The 19,348-nt window shown below is 37.7% G+C and overlaps 1 protein-coding gene across 2 annotated transcripts in view; it reads right to left on the bottom strand.

Moving 5' to 3' along the window:
* The window catches only part of LOC105489001 (TGF-beta activated kinase 1 (MAP3K7) binding protein 2), a 90,928-nt gene that overhangs the window by 15,288 nt on the left and 56,292 nt on the right, over positions 1–19,348 (bottom strand). The window contains exons 2-3 of one of the 2 annotated variants that reach the window (XM_011753557.2): positions 18,382–18,446; positions 16,174–17,674 (exon numbers count right to left, since the gene is read on the bottom strand). In XM_011753557.2, the coding sequence (XP_011751859.1) occupies positions 16,174–17,554 (1,381 nt within the window). In that variant the 5' untranslated portion in view covers positions 17,555–17,674; positions 18,382–18,446. The remainder of the gene's footprint in view (positions 1–16,173; positions 17,675–18,381; positions 18,447–19,348) is intronic. The other variant, XM_011753555.3, reaches the window with a different exon arrangement.

Below are 19,348 nucleotides of genomic sequence, written 5' to 3'. Positions count from 1 at the left end.
GGAGAATTGCTTGAACCCGGGAGGCGGAGGTTGCGGTAAGCCGAGATCATGCCACTGCACTCCAGCCTGGATGACAGAGTGAGACTCCGTCTCCGCTGGGGGTGGGGGTGGGGGTGTAGGGGGTGGGGTGGGGAAAGACAGGGAGAAAAGAATTCTAGAAGGAGACAACAGAGAGGATAGACAAGAGGCAAGATGTGAAGAGATACAGGCTGAAAATGTTCCAAAATTGAAGGGAAAAAAGGAAGTAACAAATTTTAGAAGATAAAATAATTTGTTCACCTAATTAAATTATCCAAGAATACAGATGAATAAAGGTATTTCCAGAACAAAGTCTGGGGAAATTCAACAATCACAGATAGCTGCTGAAATAACTACTAAAGATATGTTTTGATAAGAAGGAAATTAAATACAAAAGAATGGAATAAGATGAGTAAATCTGAAAAAAAAAAAAAAGCTCTGACAATAAAACAAAGGAAAAGACTATGGCAGGGCAGGGGAGCAGCAGACATTGTTTAAAACAAAGTGAAAATAAAATACTGGAAAAGAATAACAAGACACTGAAGTGCAAAGATCAGAGGTGAAGTATTCTAAGGTCTTGAAGGTATTTAAGAAGAATACACTTAAATGTTGCTAAGCCAAATATACATGCTCAGTATTTAGGGATCAGTACTAAAAGAAGTTCAACAGAATGTGCAGTTTCTAAATTAAAAGAACCTAAGGAGAAATGAGGGAAATTTAATTAAACCTAGGTAGCAGGAAAGGAGGGGATAAAGGAAAGAAATGCAAAACAAAAACCTGACTGGGATAATTCCAAATATACTAGAAATAACAATGAATGCAACCTAATTAAACATATCTGTTGAGATGAGATCAGTAGACTGAATTGTAAAAACTCAGCTATATGCGGCTTATGAAAAACACTCAAAACATAATTCACTTATCTATTCTTGTAATAAGTTGAGGGTCTAGGTTTCAGGTGTTGTTGTAGGCATTTTGGAAGTCCACGAACAAAATAGGAAAACATCCTTGCCCTTGTGGAGCTCACATTACAATGGAGCATAGATCAGGGCCAGGGAGTAGGGCAAGAGAAAGACTCTAAACAAAGGGTAAACAGGTAGGCAAACGATGGCCCAGGGGCCAAATCTAGCCCACTGCCTGTTTCGTCATTAAAGTTTTACTGGAAAATACAGCCTTGCTCATTTGTTTACTTGCTATCTATGGCTGTTTTCATTTTACAACAGCAGAATTAAATAGTTGTGACAGAGATTATGTGGCCTACAAAATCCTAAATGATATACTATCTGGCTGTTTACCAGACCATGTAGAGCCTTGCTGACCATATTAAGGACTCTGAATAGAATGGGGATCTATCATAGCACAGAAGGGTTCAAAATAAAAGGACTCAAGTAAAATAAGTATCTTGCACTTCAGGCACTACTCTAAGAAGCATAAAGTAATAGCAGTCAATTGCTGGAAGTATCTGAAGACTGTGGTGCACTGAAGGCAACAACAAAACCCAAACCCAGCTCCACTCCTGACTAAATTGATGCAATGACTCATAATAATAACCTGAAAGAAAAAGAGATGTCCTCATTTCTGGGTGTAAATACCATTTACTTTAGTCTCCTCTGTTCCTTTACATACAATATGTGGCATTCAATAAAAAATGAGACATACAGAAAACCAGAAGAAAAATGGAATTCATCATCAAGAGATAAAGTGATCAACAAAACTATACTCAAAGATGATGTAGCTGGAATTACCTGACAGAAAACTTAAAAGATTTAACTATGATTAATATGTTAAAGGATCTAGTTTAAAAGGTGGACAGCATGCAAAAAAAGATTCACAATTTGAGGAGAGCAGTGGAAATCATGAAAGGGTCAAATGCTAGAAATAAAAAATTATTTATCAGAGATAAAGAGTTCCTCGGACAGACTTAGCACACTGGACACAGAAGAATCAGTGAACTTGAAGATAAAAATTACCCAAACTGAATACACCAAGAAACAAGTGAAAAAAAGAACAAAAAAAACTTAAGAGTTGCAGAACCAATATCAAACAGTCTATGTGTAATTGGCAAAAGAGGAGGAAAAAAGGCAGGAGAAATATCTGATGTGATAAAGACCAAAAATTTTCCAACATTAATGAAATACAACAAATCACAGATCTAAGAAGCCTATAGATCACCAAAAAAATGCTAAAACAAAACCCCTAGACACATCACAAAGTGCTGAAAACCAAAGATTTTCATATATTTCAGAAAAAAATCTGACTTTAGGGCAAAACATATGAGATAAAGATGTCCTTTACTTAATGATAAAAGGAAAAAATGCTAGTATACAACCCTGCATGGAAAATCATAAAAACAATCTAATTTGTTTTCCAACAAATACATTATAAAGTATACATTCCAGGATAAGGTTGAGCATTCTCCCAGTCACAGCTCCATCAGCAATCCCCAATCCCATATCCCTAACGTCTTCTATCAAAACAAGAAAGTAAATCATAGAGTTTGAGAGATACACAGAAGGCCAATATTAGTAGGAGCCAGACTTTAACAGCAGGCAGAAATCTGATTCAAAGATGATTTAGGAGACTTGAAAGAGTCACAGTTGCTACACATACGGTTGTGAGGTGTTTTGAGGTTCAAAAATAAATTTTTCAGAATATATCTGAAATAAGCATTGCATCCTTAGATATTCAAAGGGGTTTTTGCAATGGCTGAAGATGTGGCTTACCTTTGGGAGTAAAGGCAAAGTATCTCTTATGATTAGTCTGAAGCTCTAAAGTAAAATATTGCAAATCCATTTACAATTACTTACAACTTATTTATGAGGCATTTCTTTGCACTTTAAACAAAATTATAGAGTTATAATGACTGTATTACTTAGAAACGACATACCTAGTTGGTTGACTTGTCTAGGTATGGCTGTTATAAACAAGCTAAAAATGCTATGAATATACTAGGAAAGCAGTTCTCTATTTCTTAGCAATTTTTTCTTCTAAGTGGCTGAATTTTTATGTGTCTAGTTCACTTTTCATTTGTGGTTTGAGATCTTTAGATAGGAATCTGAGAAAGACGAATTACAGAGAAAAAAGGGATCAAAGTGAATTTCTAAAAATCACTGTAAAAATTCGGCTAAAGTCAAAACTCTTCTCGAGCTGTGAGTTTTGTCTGCAAGTTTAACCTTGACTATACAAAATAATATCCAATATTTGTCCATTATGAAAAAATGTGATTAGATTCAATATGAAACAATGTTGGTAGATAAACAGCAAAGACAGTTTTGCTCTAATTAGCCTCCACTAAATGAAAAAATCTGTCTCCTGAAACCCCATAAAAATGAGGTATGAATGACAAAGGTTCAATCTACCAACAAATAAGAAAAAGAAGGCAATTAATTGACAACAGATGTCAACAAGTTTCTGGAAAGCTAGAAGCAGATGAAATGACAGGTGAATGAAGGAGTGGAGAAAGCTGAAGTCTCATGCACAAGGAGGGTGCTGTAGACAAAATGGCAGCTCATCTGCCCAGCAGAAACCTAAAAAGGCTCTTGACTTTGGAAAAAGGAGGTAACAACAGAAGGCAGGAGTTAGGAAAGGGCCAGAACACAGAGGCTTAATTAGCTATCTGTATATGGAACAGTCAACTTCTCCCCATCCTAAAGGGAAGGTAGCTGTAGGTTTAAGGATCACATAGTTGAAGAAAATCTGATATGAAGGCAGGTGGATCATCTGAGGTCAGGAGTTCAAGACTAGCCTGGCCAACATGGTGAAACCCCATCTCTACTAAAAATACAAAAATTAGCCAGGTGGTAGTGACTTGTGCCTGTAATCTCAGCTACTCAGGAGGTTGAGGCAGGAGAATTGTCTGAACCTGGGAGGCAGAGGTTGCAGTGATCGCGCCACTACACTCCAGTCTGGGTGACAAAGTGAGACCCTGTCCGCTCCCCTCGCCCCACCAAAAAAAAAAAAAGGAAAATCTGATGTGAATGTGAAAGATCTGCATAAACAGAGAAAAAAACTAAATCCAGATGAAGTGAAGACAACATAGTAGAGAGACAAGAACTTAAATTCTAATATTAAGAGATTTAAGACACTACTGTACCAATAAAACAACAATCTTCTTCGAAAAGCAATCAGAGAACTAGCTCTTGGAAATTAAAAACATAACTGCCAAAATGAAAATTTCATATGGGAGTTGGAAAAAAACTTAAGGAAATCTCCTACAATGTAGAATGGAATGATAAGGAGGGGCCGGGTATGGTGGCTCATGCCTGTAATCTCAGCACTTTGGGAGGCCTAGGAGGAAGAGTCATTTGAGCCCAGGAGTTTTACCAGCCTGGGCAACAAAGAGAGATGCTGCCTCTACAAAAAAATTCAAAAATTAGCCAGGCGTGGTGGTGCACACCTGTAGTCTCAGCTACTCGAGAGGCTGAAATGGGAGATCACTTGAGCCTGGGAGGTCGAGGCTACAGGAAGCTGACAGCACCACTGTACTCCAGCCTGGGCAACAGTGACACCCTGCCCCTGCCCGACACCTCCAAGAAAGACAAAGACGTGAAATATACTGAAGATGTAACGAGAAATAGATAGAAAGCTCATTCAGGACATTAAACAGCTGAACAAGAGGAGGTCTAGAAACAGACAATAAAGAAACCATAGTGGGGATCAGAAAAGAATTTCCCAAGGCTGAAGGGAGACACTAGCCTGTAAAACGGACGAGTCTACTAAATGTGGGGCAGGATGATTAAAAAAAAAAAAACCCTACACCATTGTAAAATTTCAGACTACTAAAGACAAAGAAAGATCTTAAAAATTTCCAGAAAGAAAAAAAGTAGATCACATACAAAGATACAAGAATCATATTGACATCATATTTCCTCAGTAATAAGGAAATCACTACATTTTTCTGTGGAGAAATGATATTCAACCAATAATTCTATATCCAGCTAAAAGTATGAGGGGATTTCCAGATATTTAAGGACTTAGAGAATTTACCTCCCAAGTCTCATTAGGAAAATACTTAAAGACATGTTCTAGCAAATTGAAGGCATAAACCAAGAAAGAAGACAATATAAGATCCAAGAATGGTGACTCTAATTTATAACAGGGAAGAAAGAACTCCAGGAAAAACGAACAGATGGTATCTTGGAGGTGCCGAAAGGATATGATAAAGACAGAGAACAACAACAACAAAAATTAACAATTCCAAGGAAAACAGATAAATACCTGGGCTTTGCAGTGAACAGATGATGAAGAAGGAATTACAGGTAAAGAAAACAATATTCAGTATCCTTTAAATCCTCTTTCAAAGTTAAATTTTAATGGATAAAAGTAATTTAAGCATGCAACTCTCTCTTGTGGTGGTTGTTAAAAATAAGTGAGTACTAAGTGAACTCAAGCACCAGGGCTCTTAAACCACTGCTACAAGCATTCTAAATGGTTTATACAGAAAGCTCAGTACTTACCCAACTTTTGTCAGCTCATGAACAATGAAGAAAATTTCTTTGTTACTCAATTTTATTTGAAATTTAAAAAACACACTTGAAGTTCCAGATGGTGTTAGTTTTATTAATTTTAGTTATTCTTTACTGTAAATAATGTCAAATTTCTCCAGAAGTTAAAAACAAAAACACAAGAATTTGCTTACTGAAAAGAGACATATGTCATTGGAAAACATACTAGGGACTTGTAGATACAAAGATTTTAGGCTTGTTTAAATGAAAAAAGAAAAATTTTGCTATTGAACAACCTAATAGGTACTTACTTCTGGAATCTTTTTGTTTTTTGTCTGTAATGACAATTTTACATGTCTAAGTCAGGTACATGCCTAAGTCATGCCTAAGTTGTTGTAGCTAGGAAAGTACAATGTCAGCTTCTAAAATAAATCAAGATTTTTCTACGCTGTAACTTTGTTGACAACAGGAATCATATCTGTTTTATATACCACTGTATTACCATAGTCACTTATTTGGTGACTGAGTCATAAAAGATTTAAAGATGGCAATTATAACTTTAAAGCAAACTGTTTTAATCTATTTTGTCATTTTTTTTTTTTTTTTCCCCGAGACGGAGTCTGGCTCTGTCGCCCAGGCTGGGGTGCAGTGGCCGGATCTTGGCTCACTGCAAGCTCCGCCTCCCGGGTTTACGCCATTCTCCTGCCTCAGCCTCCCGAGTAGCTGGGACTACAGGCGCCCGCCACCTCGCCTGGCTAGTTTTTTTTGTGTTTTTTAGTAGAGACGGCGTTTCACCGTGTTAGCCAGGATGGTGTCGATCTCCTGACCTCGTGATCCGCCCGTCTCGGCCTCCCAAAGTGCTGGGATTACAGGCTTGAGCCACCGCGCCCGGCCTATTTTGTCATTTTTAAAGGCAGTTTGAAATCAGATCAGTGCTGCAACTGGACCCACAATTTGGGCAACAGATGTAAAACAAAAGTATGAAGAATGATGCTTAATCTCTAACTATTTTTAATAACTTAATAAGAGATGAATTTTAGTCATTTTAGCATAACTGGTGAGACCTCTTGCTAGATAATTTGCTGGCCTTTATTTTACATAATTAAGATTCTGCATGTAATCTTACAGCATTAAGATATAGGTATTATCTAAAACTTTTATTTTAGACAGAAGGAAAACAGGCCTAGAGGCACCAAAAGAGCCTCAAAACAATAAAACTGGATGAATCATTATGTGACGTGGGCGTGTTTATGGCTTAGGTTTATACTTTTTTTTTTTTGACGCAGAGATTCGCTCTCTTGTTGCCCAGGATGGAGTGCAATGGCGCGATCTCAGCTCATGGCAACCCCCGCCTCCCAGGTTCAAGCGATTCTCCTGCCTCAGCCTCCCCAGTAGCTGGGATTATGGGTATGTGCCACTACGCCCAGCTAATTTTGTATTTTTAGTAAAGACGGGGTTTCTCCAGTTGGTCAGGCTGGTCTCGAATTCCCGACCTCTGGTGACCCACCCGCCTCGGGCTCTCAAAGTGCTGGGATTACAGGCATGAGCTGCCATGCCTGGTCAGCTTTATACTTTAAAAGAGGATATGGCAGCTGTTTTCAAGTTTTTGAAGGGATGCCATGAGACCCATTCAATATGGTTTCAAGGCAATACTAAAGAGAAAATATACTGTAAAATTTCTGGGGTGGGGTGCAGGGGCTCACACCTGTAATCCCAGCACTTTGGGAGGCCAAGGCCGGTGGATAATTATGAGGTCAAGAGATTGAGACCATTCTGGCCAACATGGTGAAACCACGTCTCTATTAAAAATACAAAAATTAGCTGGGCATGGTGGTGCGTGCCTGTAGTCCCAGCTACTTGGGAGGCTGAGGCAGTGGAATCGCTTGAATCTGGGAGTCAGAGGTTGCAGTGAGCCGAGATTGCACCACTGAACTCCAGCCTGGGTGACACAGCAAGACTCGATCTCAAAAAAAAAAAAAAAAAAAAAAGTTTTTTCCCCCCCCCCTCAAAATCTTGGAATACGGAAAGGCTTTCTAAATAAGACAAAAAACCCAGAAGCCATAAGAGTAAATTCTGAGAAGTCTGAATATGTAAAAGTAAAAAATTTATAAGGCAGAAAAAATTTTATTGACTAAGTAAAAGGTAGTAACAAAGTAGAAAGAATAGACTAGGCATTTTACAGAAATATGTAAGTTCACAAGATGAGAAATACAAATGGCTGGAAAAAGAACACATGAAAAGATGTTCAACCTCAATCATATTTAAATATGCAAATTTAAGCTCCCAAGAAAAAGATGAAAACTAAAAAAAACCCAAAGCAACAATATATTTTTACCTATTAAACTGACAGATATACTTTTTTCAACCACCTACAAAATATGATGTGTGGAGAAGGGAAAGAGGAAAGATTATCCTTATAAATGTTACCAAAAATGTTCCCCATTTATAAGTATGGGAGTATAAACTGGTAAAATCTCTTTAGAGAGCCTCAAATTCAACTGGCAACATTTACTGGCAGTCATTAGTGTCCTTCCCCACATTCTTTTGTCTGTCTGTCTCCCAGGTATGTGGTGGAACTGTGCCTCCCTGTTGCTCCTGAATTAGGTGTGGCTGTGTGCTTTGTTTTAGCTACAGAGTAACATGCGTTGAGGCAGAGGCTTAAGGAGCCACTGCTCACCCTCTATGTTTCCTTGGTCATGGAAGCACAGAAATGGAGCTTCCCTTAACCTGGGTTCCTGGGTGAGGGTGAGGCAGAACAGAGGCCACCAGCTAACCTATATGGGATAAGAAATGTGAGACAGAAATAAATCTTTGTTGTTTTTAAGACATGGTTTGTTACTGCAACATAACCAAGCCTAAATGATACATCTATCAAACTTAAAAACACATATATCCTTGGACACAGCAGTTTCACTCCTAGTAATCTCACAGTCTGCCAAGATACTTGGACATGGGTACAACTATGTATACGCAAGGATTTTTATTGCAGCACTGTTTGTAAAAACAAGATTAGCAACTACTTAAGGTCTATCAAGAATGGACTGGTTAGATATTATGGTACACAACACTATGCAGCCATTTCTTAAAAAGCAGATCCTGCTGACATGGAATTTTCTCAAAGAGATAAAGACAAAAAAGAGAGACATAATCCTAGAATACAAAATGAACTGTTTGAGAAACTAGTTATCTCTAGTGAGGGGAATTTTTCACTATATACCCTTTAGTTCTATTTTCAGTTTTTTAAAAAACCAAGTATGTAGAAAAATATTTTAACGCAATTCCTATCAGAATTTCAGTTGACTTCTATATAGAAATTGACAAACTGATTCTAAAATTTACTTAGAATTTCAAGAGACTCTAAATAACCAAGCCTACCTTGAAAAAGAACCAAGCAGGAGAACTCACATGTCCCAATTTAATAATAAAATAATTATAGTAATTAAGGCCATATGGTATTGGCATAAAGAACATATAGAACAATGGAAAAGAACTGAGACTCCAGAAATGAACCCACACATTTATGGTCAACTGGTGTTTTACAGGGGTGCCAAAATCACTCAATGAGGGGAAAAAGTCTTTTCAACAAATGGTGCTGGAATACTTGGATAGCCACATGCAAAAGAATGAAGTTGGATCCTTACCTCACGCCATGATATAGAAATTGCATCAGAATGGATGAAAGATCAAAGGTTAGAATATAAGAACCAAAATTATATAACTCTCAGGAGAAAAAATAGGAGTATCTTCATGACCTCACCTCAGAGTTAGAAACTGATTCCTAGGACACCAAAAACAAGAGCAAGAAAAATACATAGAGTTTGGACTTCAGCCAAATAAAAAATTTGTGCTTAAAAGACACCATCAAGAAAGTGAAAAGACAACACGAATGGGAGAAAACTGCAAATCATATAAGGGACTTATTTCTAGACTATATAGAGAACTCACACAACTTAACAATAAAGATGAATAACCTAAAAGTAGGCAAAAAAGAAAATATGCAAATGGCCAGTAAGCACACGAAATGATGCTTGACATCATTAGCCAATAGGGAAATGCAAATCAAAATCACGAGATACTTTGCAGCCACTAGGATGGCAAGTAACACAAAGTCAGATAAAAGTGTTGGTGAAGATGTGGAGAAATCAAACCCCTCATACACAGCTGGTGAGGATGTAAAATGGTGCAGTCACTTTGGAAAACCGTATGGCAACAATTCCACTGCTGAAAAGGTGGAAAAAACCAAAATGTCCATCAACTGATGAATGAATAAATGAAATGCAGTATATTTATATAATGGCGTATTTGGCCATAACAAGGAAAGAACATCTTGCTACACCACAGATGAGTCATGAAAGATCAGATTCCATTTTATATCAGGTGTCCAGAATATGTAAATTTATAGAGACAGAAAGTAGATTAGTGGTTCCCTAGTGCTGAGGGTGGGGGGTAATGGGATAGGGAGGTGATAGCTTACAGGATATGGGGTTTCCTTTAGAGGGGATGAAAGTGTTCTACTGGCTGGGTGATGGTTGCACATATCAGTGAATAAACTAAAAACTGACGTTTACTGTAAGTCAATTGCACTGTATATTAACTACATCTCAATAAAGATGTTAAAATAATGTCTAAACATTTAAAAAATTTAAAGGATTTACATAACAGTGTACTGTTCTCACATTTAGTGAATGTCTGTCAGACATACTGTAGAATATGTATATATTATATAAACACACGTGTTCACAGACCCATGTGTATAGTGTGTTCCTGCTTTAAGAAGTGTGTGTATACACATATATACACACAGGTATGTGTATGTGAATATAATGGGAATGAATGTAATGGGAAGGGGAATATAATAGGAAGGGGATAAGTAACTGCTAATGGAGAATATCCCTCATAGTTAAATAATGGAAAAGCTGGAGGAAGTGACAGGTCAAAGGTTGAAAGGAGACACATTTTTATTGCATTTGTTTTTTATAATTTCTTTTACTGACTGGTATTTTCATAATACTTTTTAAAGGTATTGATTTAATGTAAGAAATTAGCAGGTAGAGCTCTCCAAAACCAGAATATGCTACCTTAGGAGGCAGTTTGTGTCTCATAGGAATTTAAAGTACAGAATGGATTTACACTTGATAGGCTGGATGTGTACGTGGACTGGATAACCTATGGAGTAGAATTCTTCACGTCCTTTAAAGTCTCTTCCAACTCTTGACGTTTACCCCAAATTAAAAAGGTATTTAGTCTTAAGACTGAGACCTACAAGTAGCAGGGCTAATTTAAAAAAATATTCTGTAAGTGGTCCAATGTCAACTAATCTTAATTACTGAGTTTATTATTATTATTTTAGAGACAAAGTCTTGCTACATTGCCCTGGCTGGTCTTGAACTCCTGCACTCAAGCAGTCTTCCTGCCTCAGACTCCCGAGTAGCTGCAACTACAGGTACATGCTACTGCACTAGGCTTTTATTTAATAATGTGATTTCAATGTCAACAAAGAACAACAAAAAGGCATTTCCAATCAAAAGATACATAAAGTTAAACAGAGTACAAGTTTTAGAATCTGAACTAAGTAAAATTATATTTCCTTTTGAAAAGAGTATCTTACTGAATTTGTGCCACAATAAACATTTTTTATTAAATCTCATTAAAAAGAAACGTGTTGTGATTTCTGTAGATGTACTGGTGAAAAATGGTGAGGAATGAGAAACACAAAGTCCAAGAAGCTAATTTTCAACTCATAATTTTTCTTCCTTGTATTTCTATTTTAGGTTCAAAGTCAAGGCTACTGCTTAACACTATGGTAGGACTTTAAACATAACTGAGGAAAAACCATATTAAAGTATCATTAAAAATATTTATGATTTTATATATGTAATTTTTTTCTTTAAATAATAAAAACAGTTTACCAGCTAAGTCAATACCACAGATGGAGTTCTGTGGAAATCGTATTTGGCAGCAATCTTAGTTTTTTAAGAGTTCCTGGCTCCTGTAACAAAGTAAGAAAGTAGGCCCTTTTCTCTCCACCACGAAAATTTGTTGGAATGCATAATGCACTTTGTCCTCCATACCTATAAAAGTTGCCAGTGTTATAACAGGCATACCACTATGAAGACACTAGAATGTCTCAGAATATGCTGAATGATAGTTTTCAATATTTTTTGGAAGCTAGAGTTGGGTGGTATAACTTAAGGGGGAAAAATGTAGCTATATGTGACCACTGACTATCAGCAAGAAAATTTCACTTCTATACTTGTTCTTAATGGGTAACATAAGAATTTCCTTCATACCTTTAAACTGAAAATTTCTCTCCAACCTTAATTTGTTCTTTTCACTTTTGTCTCTGATTCCTGTAGTACTTTAAGGAATCAAGTTTAATTTATTTCCTTTAGGAAGGATGATGGTGCTGACAGACTTAGTGCTGAGGTGAGTGGGGTCTTGATGTTTCATTAATTTACTTCTTTTGCTTCTGATCACTCTATAGTAGAGGCTGTATCAAACAATGTATCTTTCATAAACAGAAATTCTCACTTTTGATAGTTTTTATCACAGTATTTTTAGATTTCAAATGGCAGATTAAAAGAAAAAAGAAAAAAATGCATTTTGGTTACCAAATTTATGTACATATATATGTTCTCTTCTCAATTTGGAAAAAATATTTTCCTATCATTCTAGTGCCTGGCTCAACTTATTTTTCTACTCTAAAACGGTATTTCCAGGAGCATTAGAAAAATCAGTTTCATTGCAGGAGACAGAGATATTTCTTTCCTTTTTCTTACCATACCACATAGAGTTTAGAAAAGATACTTGCTTAAAGATCGGGATTACTCAGGCCACCCCGTTTAGTAACTGCAGAGTGTTTGTGAACTATGTAGGGTAAAAGCAGAAAAGATGTATTTTCCAGCAAAGGACTCCTTTGTCTTGAATTAAGTGAATGAAACACTCGATCAAGATTGTGTCACTGAGCCAGGCGTGGTGGCTCATGCCTGTAATCCCAGCACTTTGGGAGGCTGAGGCAGGTGGATCGCCTGAGGTCAGGAGTTCAAGACCAGGCTGGCCAACATGGTGAAATTGCGTCTCTACTAAAAATACAAAAACTAGCCGGGCGTGGTGTCATGCGCCTGTAATCCCAGCTACTCAGGAGGCTGAGGCAGGAGAATTGCTTGAATCCAGGAGGTGAAGGTTGCAGTGAGCTGAGACTGCACCACTGCACTCCAGCCTGAATGACAGTGAGACTCCATCTCAGAAAAAAAAGACTGTGTCACTGGGTGATAGGTCCATCTGGATCAATACCAGTTCCATAGTAAACAGAAACAAGGAGAAAAGCTGGAGAACACTACCAACCCCAAAACTGTGCACACACACAGATAATGCAAGACTATGTAATCATACAAATGTTATAAAATTCTGTATGTATGTAGGTATGTTTAAAGGAGGTGATTATCAAGGTTGTTAGAGCTGTCCGAAGGCTGTTAAGCAATTTGAGTGGCAGATTCTGGAGAAATCTGCTTTCTTGGTAGGCTTAAACTCTCAAACCAGAGACTTCTCTCATCAGAAAGTTTTTAAATTTTTACTTTTAGGTACCCTCCGAAGGTGCTCTCTACTTCTATCCAGGGTGTTACTTTATTGTTTAGAGTTCTTTCTTTCTTTCTTTTTTTTTTTTTTAAGACAGAGTCTCACTGTGTTACCAGGCTGGAGTGCAGTGGTGCGATCTCGGCTCACTGCAACCTCCACCTCCGAGGTTCAAGCAATTCTCCTGCCTCAGCCTCCTGAGTAGCTAGGACTACAGGTGCATGCCACCACATCCAGCCAATTTTTGTACTTTTAGTAGAGACCATGTTGTTTCACTATGTTGGCCAGGCTGGTCTCGAACTCCTGACCTTGTGATCCACCCACCTCGGCCTCCCAAAAGCTGGGACTACAGGCGTGAGCCATTGTGCCTGGCCCCTAGTTAGAATTTTGACTCTGCCCTTGTCCTTTGACAAGTTCCTTAACCTATCTGTTCTTCAATGTTTTAATCTAAAAAATAATACTAGTGCAAGTAAAAAGGCCCTAAGGTTTGCCTTCTATGTTTAAGGAAGAGAGTAAAGCCAGGAGGGCTGGAACACAGTGAGCAGGTTGTGAGCAAAAGGAAAAGAGCTGGGGGGAGAAGCTGCTGATCCTGGAAGACTTCATAGCTTTTACGCTGTGTGCAACAGATAGTGATCATGTGCACAGAAGTGATATGGTTTTTAACAGTATCTCCCTGGATGCTGAGTTGAAAGAAGACTGCAAGGAGGCAAGGACGAGAACAGGTAGGTCACTGCAATAACCCATTTGAAAGGTGATGATTGCTCAGACCACAGTAGTGATGATAGGGGAAGTAAGAAGTCACAGGCCACGTGTGGAGATAATGCCTGTAATCCTAGCACTTTGGGAGACTGAGGCAGGCAGATCATTTGAGCCCAGGAGTTCAAGACCAGCCTGGGCAACATAGGAAGACCTTGTCTGCAAAAAAATACAAAAAGTTAGCTGGATGTGGTGGTGTGTACCTGTAGTCCAGCTACTAGGGAGGCTAAGGTGGGAGCATCACTTGAGCCCAGGAGGTTGAGGCTGAAGTGAGCCGTGAACATGCCACTGCACTCCAGTTTGGATGAAAGAGTGAGACCCTGTCTCAAAAAAAAAAAAAAAAAAAAAAAAAAGAATAGGAGGGGAATTGGAGATAGCAAGTTTATGAAACACTTTATTTTCACATTCTAGTTAAACATGAATATAATATCTTTTTAATATTAAATATGAATGCCTATTTCACTTGAAAATTTCCCTTATCAAATTATCTTCATGAAAAATTTGCTACTTGAGAATCAGCAATTATCCAACCATAGGACACCTGATGTTTTGATGGAAGGAGAGGAAGAGAAGACGATTTTGGGAGAAGAGGAGAAGTAAGTTATCAGTGGAAAAAATAATAGTATATAACATTTATAAACTGCGGAAACTAAACAAAAATGTTTGTAATCACAGATATATGGAAAATAAAAGTTTTAACATAATTTCTAGGGCAACTGAAATCACTCATGTACTCCTAAAATGCACACACACAAATACATGCACACGCATACCTAGGATTCACTTTATGTTTGGGTAGAGCCCTGGGTACTTTATTTTTGAGATAGGGGTCTCGATATGTTGCCCAGGCTGGAGTGCAGTGGTGTCCTGCAACCTCAATCTTCTGGGCTCAAGTAGTCCTCCCACTTCAGCTTCTGAGAAGCTGGGACTACAGGTGGGTGCCACTGCACCCAGTTAATTTTTTAAAGTTCCATGCATGATAATGGAATTCGAAAGGACCACAACCCAGCTTGGATTAAGAATCACTAGTGTAGCTGTTTAAAACATAAAATAAGGCAAAACAATTAGGACCCCCTATGAGACTCAGCAGTAAAATCACTTGATCAGAAATGTAAAAAAGGATGAGGATATTAGTGATAGTAGGGGCTGCATGCTGCCTAAGGGTGATGTTACAGTATTTTCCAACCTACAACTGATACATGAAACAATTCCCTGCAGATACATATATGACTAAGATACGCCTTTACTCTAAAAGATTCAGTTCATCTACAAACTGGCACAAATATTCAAGAAAACGAGTAACTTCCACCTTCTTATCTCAATGAATTTATTTAACAGTCCTACTGAAAATTATGTAACTTAAGAGGTTAGATAAAACATATGACAGAAATTTCCCTATTTGAATTAGTATAGACATAATGTAGTATTATGCCAATATCAAACAGTCTATTTCAGAAAAGGATAATCAATTGAAATAGATTTGAAAGTAATGTCCTTACAATTCCATATAAAAAGAAATACATTAACCAACATTTAAGGGAGGATGAAAGGGACGAATATCAGGAACAAGATTCAAACTTCTTTGATGTAAATTATTCTAATACTTATGCAGCAACAGATTTAATAAAATAAGTCAAAAATGTTGTATGAGAAAAAGGAAGAATTTCCCCCGACCCCAGAGAAGAGTCTCACTCTGTTGCCCAGGCTGGGCAGAGTGGTACGGTCATGGCTCACTGTAACCTTTGAACTCCTGGGCTCAAGCAATCCTCCTACCTCAGTCTACCCAGTAACTGGGACTACAGCTGTGTGCCACCATGCCTGCATAATTTCTAAACTTTTTGTAGAGACAGAGTCTCCCTATGTTGCCCCAGCTGGTCTCAAACTCCTGGGCTCAAATGATTCTCCCACCTTGGTCTCCCAAAGCACTGGAATTACAGGCATGAGCCACCATGCCTGGCCACGAATTACTTATTCTTCAAATATCTGGTCAAAGAAGGCAAATTTATCATATTAGTCAAGAGAGTCAACTAGTTGCTTATTAAAATATGTTTCTAGGAATTTTTATTTACAGAAAATTTAAAGAGAAAGTCAGCATCACCACAGGTATAAAGAAAGTGTTATAAACATTAACAAACCAACCAACCAGAGTTGGTTACTCTGAAGAGGTGATAACCCAATTACTCAAACTTCCAGTTTTATAATAATAAAATAAAATTAAAATTAAAATGTATATGTATAATACTCTCAAATGTTACAATAACATCATTTGGGGCAATATTTAAACAATGAAATAATAATGCTAACACCCATTTCTGTTGTGAAATCAAACGTACACCAACAAGCCCAGCATGGAAAACTATCCCACCTTTAGTACTCATATTACCTTGTGTGTAGGCAGCATCGTCAGATCCCATACTCAGTTTCCGTGTTTCACTTATTCTATCCACATGTGCTAACGTAGGGTCCGTGAGGTGCTGAATATTCTCGGTTTCTACATAATGATCAGGATGATTTAGAAGATTTGTAAGTTCAAAGGTAGGGGACACTACCCCTGGTGAAACTGCAGGGGGTTTATTGGGAGAAACTGTAATTTTGAAAGTGTATTTTGTATTGGGCTGAGTGACTACCACTCGAGGAGAAGTTGCAGAGTTATTGCCTATTGCTCGACTTTTGGGAGGATGGTGATGAATAAAGGCAGGACCCATGCTCACTTGCCCAGACATGTTCCTGGAGGCAGCAGATGCTCCAGAGTTTGTGGATATGAAGAGTGTGGGCTGATTCCGCATGACCTGTTCATCTCCTGTGGTGGCATTAGCTGAAATATAGACCTTAGGTTGACTACGGGACATCAGCTCATCCGTATTTGGGGGGCTGGCAGCTATGTAAACAGTGGGCTGATTTCTGTTTAAGGTTTGGCTATTGACTGAAGAGGAAGTGCTGGAGGTTCGAGGTCCAGAAGAACGCAGTTTTGAAGAATTATTTCTTTGTGGGGGTTCAAGTTTGATTTCAATCTGGTTTTTTCGAGGTCCTGTTGAAATATTCTGAATGTTATATTGGCTATGGGCAGAAGACTGTGAGCTACCAGATGAATGAATGGTGGGTGGTTGTGAAGTAGTAGGTGAACTGATTGGCATGTAGACATGAGAGGTCTGGTGGCCTTGCTGATTTGGCTGCTGAGATGAGGTATGTGACAGAGGATTAGATGCAGGACAAGTAGTCCAGGGACCAGGCTGTGAAGGTTGATAAACTTGCTGAGGGTTCATGGGATTAAACTGAGATACCCAGCCAGAATGCTGTTGTGTCTGTCGAGTTGTACCACCAGGAGTTGTAATGTAAGGCCTAATATAGATAGAATTTCCCTGTGGACTGTTAAGTACAGGTGGAGGTACACCATGTATGTGCAAAGATGTAGGAGTATTACGACCAGTCTGGATATTTGGGGCTAAAGTTACCATAATGGGATTAAATCTGGGAGTTTGTTGAGAAAGGCTAGATGTTCCTTTGCTGCCTAAGTGAAATCCAAGATGTGGTGCTGAATTTGAAGCACCAGAAGAACTGGACATTCCAAAAACATTAAAGCCTTGAGGAACTTGAGCTGGTGCTGTCTGTGGCTCCTGCTGAAATAGTTCACTATTGGACTGGCCACCTTGAAGTTGTCCATCACTAATGCTGTGCGTTAGAGTCCTACTTCCATTCATCCTACTTCCTTCTCTTCCATGGTGGTAAATGTTCTGTGATTGCAAGTCCAAGTTGAGAGAAGTCATGTGATTGCGTAGACCAGAAATTCCAGAATCATCTGAAAAATTCAAGTCTCCTTCACCATAAAGATATCTTGTACTCTCCTGAGAGAGAACAGCACAGCAGGCATCCAGGTTATTATTATTCTATGAAAACAAAATAAATTGATTGATGTTAACAATCAGAAGCTAATGCTTGTATTTGCATCTCTACAAATACATGATGAACAAGTGACTGGCTAATACAATTATAACACATATTTGGATATTTAAATTTGAGAAGTATTTTTATGCAAATGATTGAATTAAAAATCCTTACTACTAATGTAATAGAAAAGCTCTGACCAACAAAGTGAATCAAATCATTGTTCCACTTTAGCAGCTACAATGGATAAAAGGAATAAAATGGATTCAGACAGATATATTAAAATTATAATCTAATTTAAAAGGCAATTTTAATGTTGAACAAAATATAATCATTCAACTTACGTATATAATACTGTATAATTAAACATTTTTAAAAAAGCTAAATAGAAAAAATATCAATGTTTGATATATAGCACAATGTATCAAGTGCTATACACATTTGTTTAAACTAATAAATGTTTAAAAAGTTACATTTGTAGCATTTAAAGTTCTGAAATTCACACCAAAGTCATCTCAATTCTTCCCATGCTTCCTCTTAACTTGTGTAATCTCTCTCTCTCTCCCCCCCTCTCTCTCTGGAGGCTCAAGGTAGCCTCCAGAAGAACTAGTTCCTATCTCTGCCTTTAGACAACATCATAAAAATCTACTCGGGGTGGGGGGGAACCCTCAGATTGTTTTTAAAGAATTCTCAAAAGACACTGACTAACCAGTAGTCATAAATCATCCACGAAAATGTTTGCCAAACACCTCCTATATGCATAGCACTGTGAGCCTGTGGAAGAATCAAAGACATATAAAATCAAACTTTTCCCCTAGAAAGGAAGACAAACCACAGATATCTGAAAAGGTAACATGAGTACATGCCAAATATTAAGTGGTGATGAAGTTCAACAGAGAATTAATATTGTAGGCTACTGAAGAAAGGAATGGGTTAATGAGGAAGGTATGGCCTGATGTTTTTCATAGAATATGCAGAACTTCAACAACAACAACAACAACAACAACAACAACAACAACAATAATTCTTAGTGAAGCGAATGGCACGAGTAAAGAACATAAATGTGAGAGTTAAGTAAACGCATGTTCCAAACAAGGTGGCTGGAACAGATCTGGCTGGAGCTAAAGATTTGTAATGAAAATGTTGTTGAACAAATTGTTGCAAAAGCAGATTGGATTTAAATAACGAAGGAGTTTTGAAAAATGAGTCACAGTAGAGTTTGACTGTATTATAAGCAATGAGGCAAGCTACTGAAAGTGGATGAACAGAGAAGTAAAAACACAAAGGGTATTCAGGGAAGAGAAGTCTACTGATACTTAAGATGAATAAAAAGATGAAAAACCTTTGGCAAGATGACCAGTTAGAAGACATAAAGTAATGAGAGTTTGATAATGGAAATAAATTTTAAAAGAATATAAATTGTCAACACAATTTGGCCACAAGAGAGAAAGAATTCAAATAAGCCTGGAAGATTAAGAACCTGACAGAAAGGAGAGTTTTAGACTTAAGAAATATGAATAACCAAGTTAAAATGTCCACAGGCAGTTTGATATGAGATAAAATATTATTAAGAAAGAAGTAGACTAAAAAGGCATCCTGATGCCTTGTTAAGGAAATGACAGTCCACATTGTTTCAACCGGTAATTTAAAAGGATAGTGAGCAAGGTTTGACTTCC

The sequence above is a fragment of the Macaca nemestrina genome, chromosome 5, assembly GCF_043159975.1.
Source record: "Macaca nemestrina isolate mMacNem1 chromosome 5, mMacNem.hap1, whole genome shotgun sequence".
NCBI classification, from domain to species: Eukaryota; Metazoa; Chordata; class Mammalia; order Primates; family Cercopithecidae; genus Macaca; species Macaca nemestrina.
This window is presented reverse-complemented; position numbering and strand designations above follow the sequence as displayed.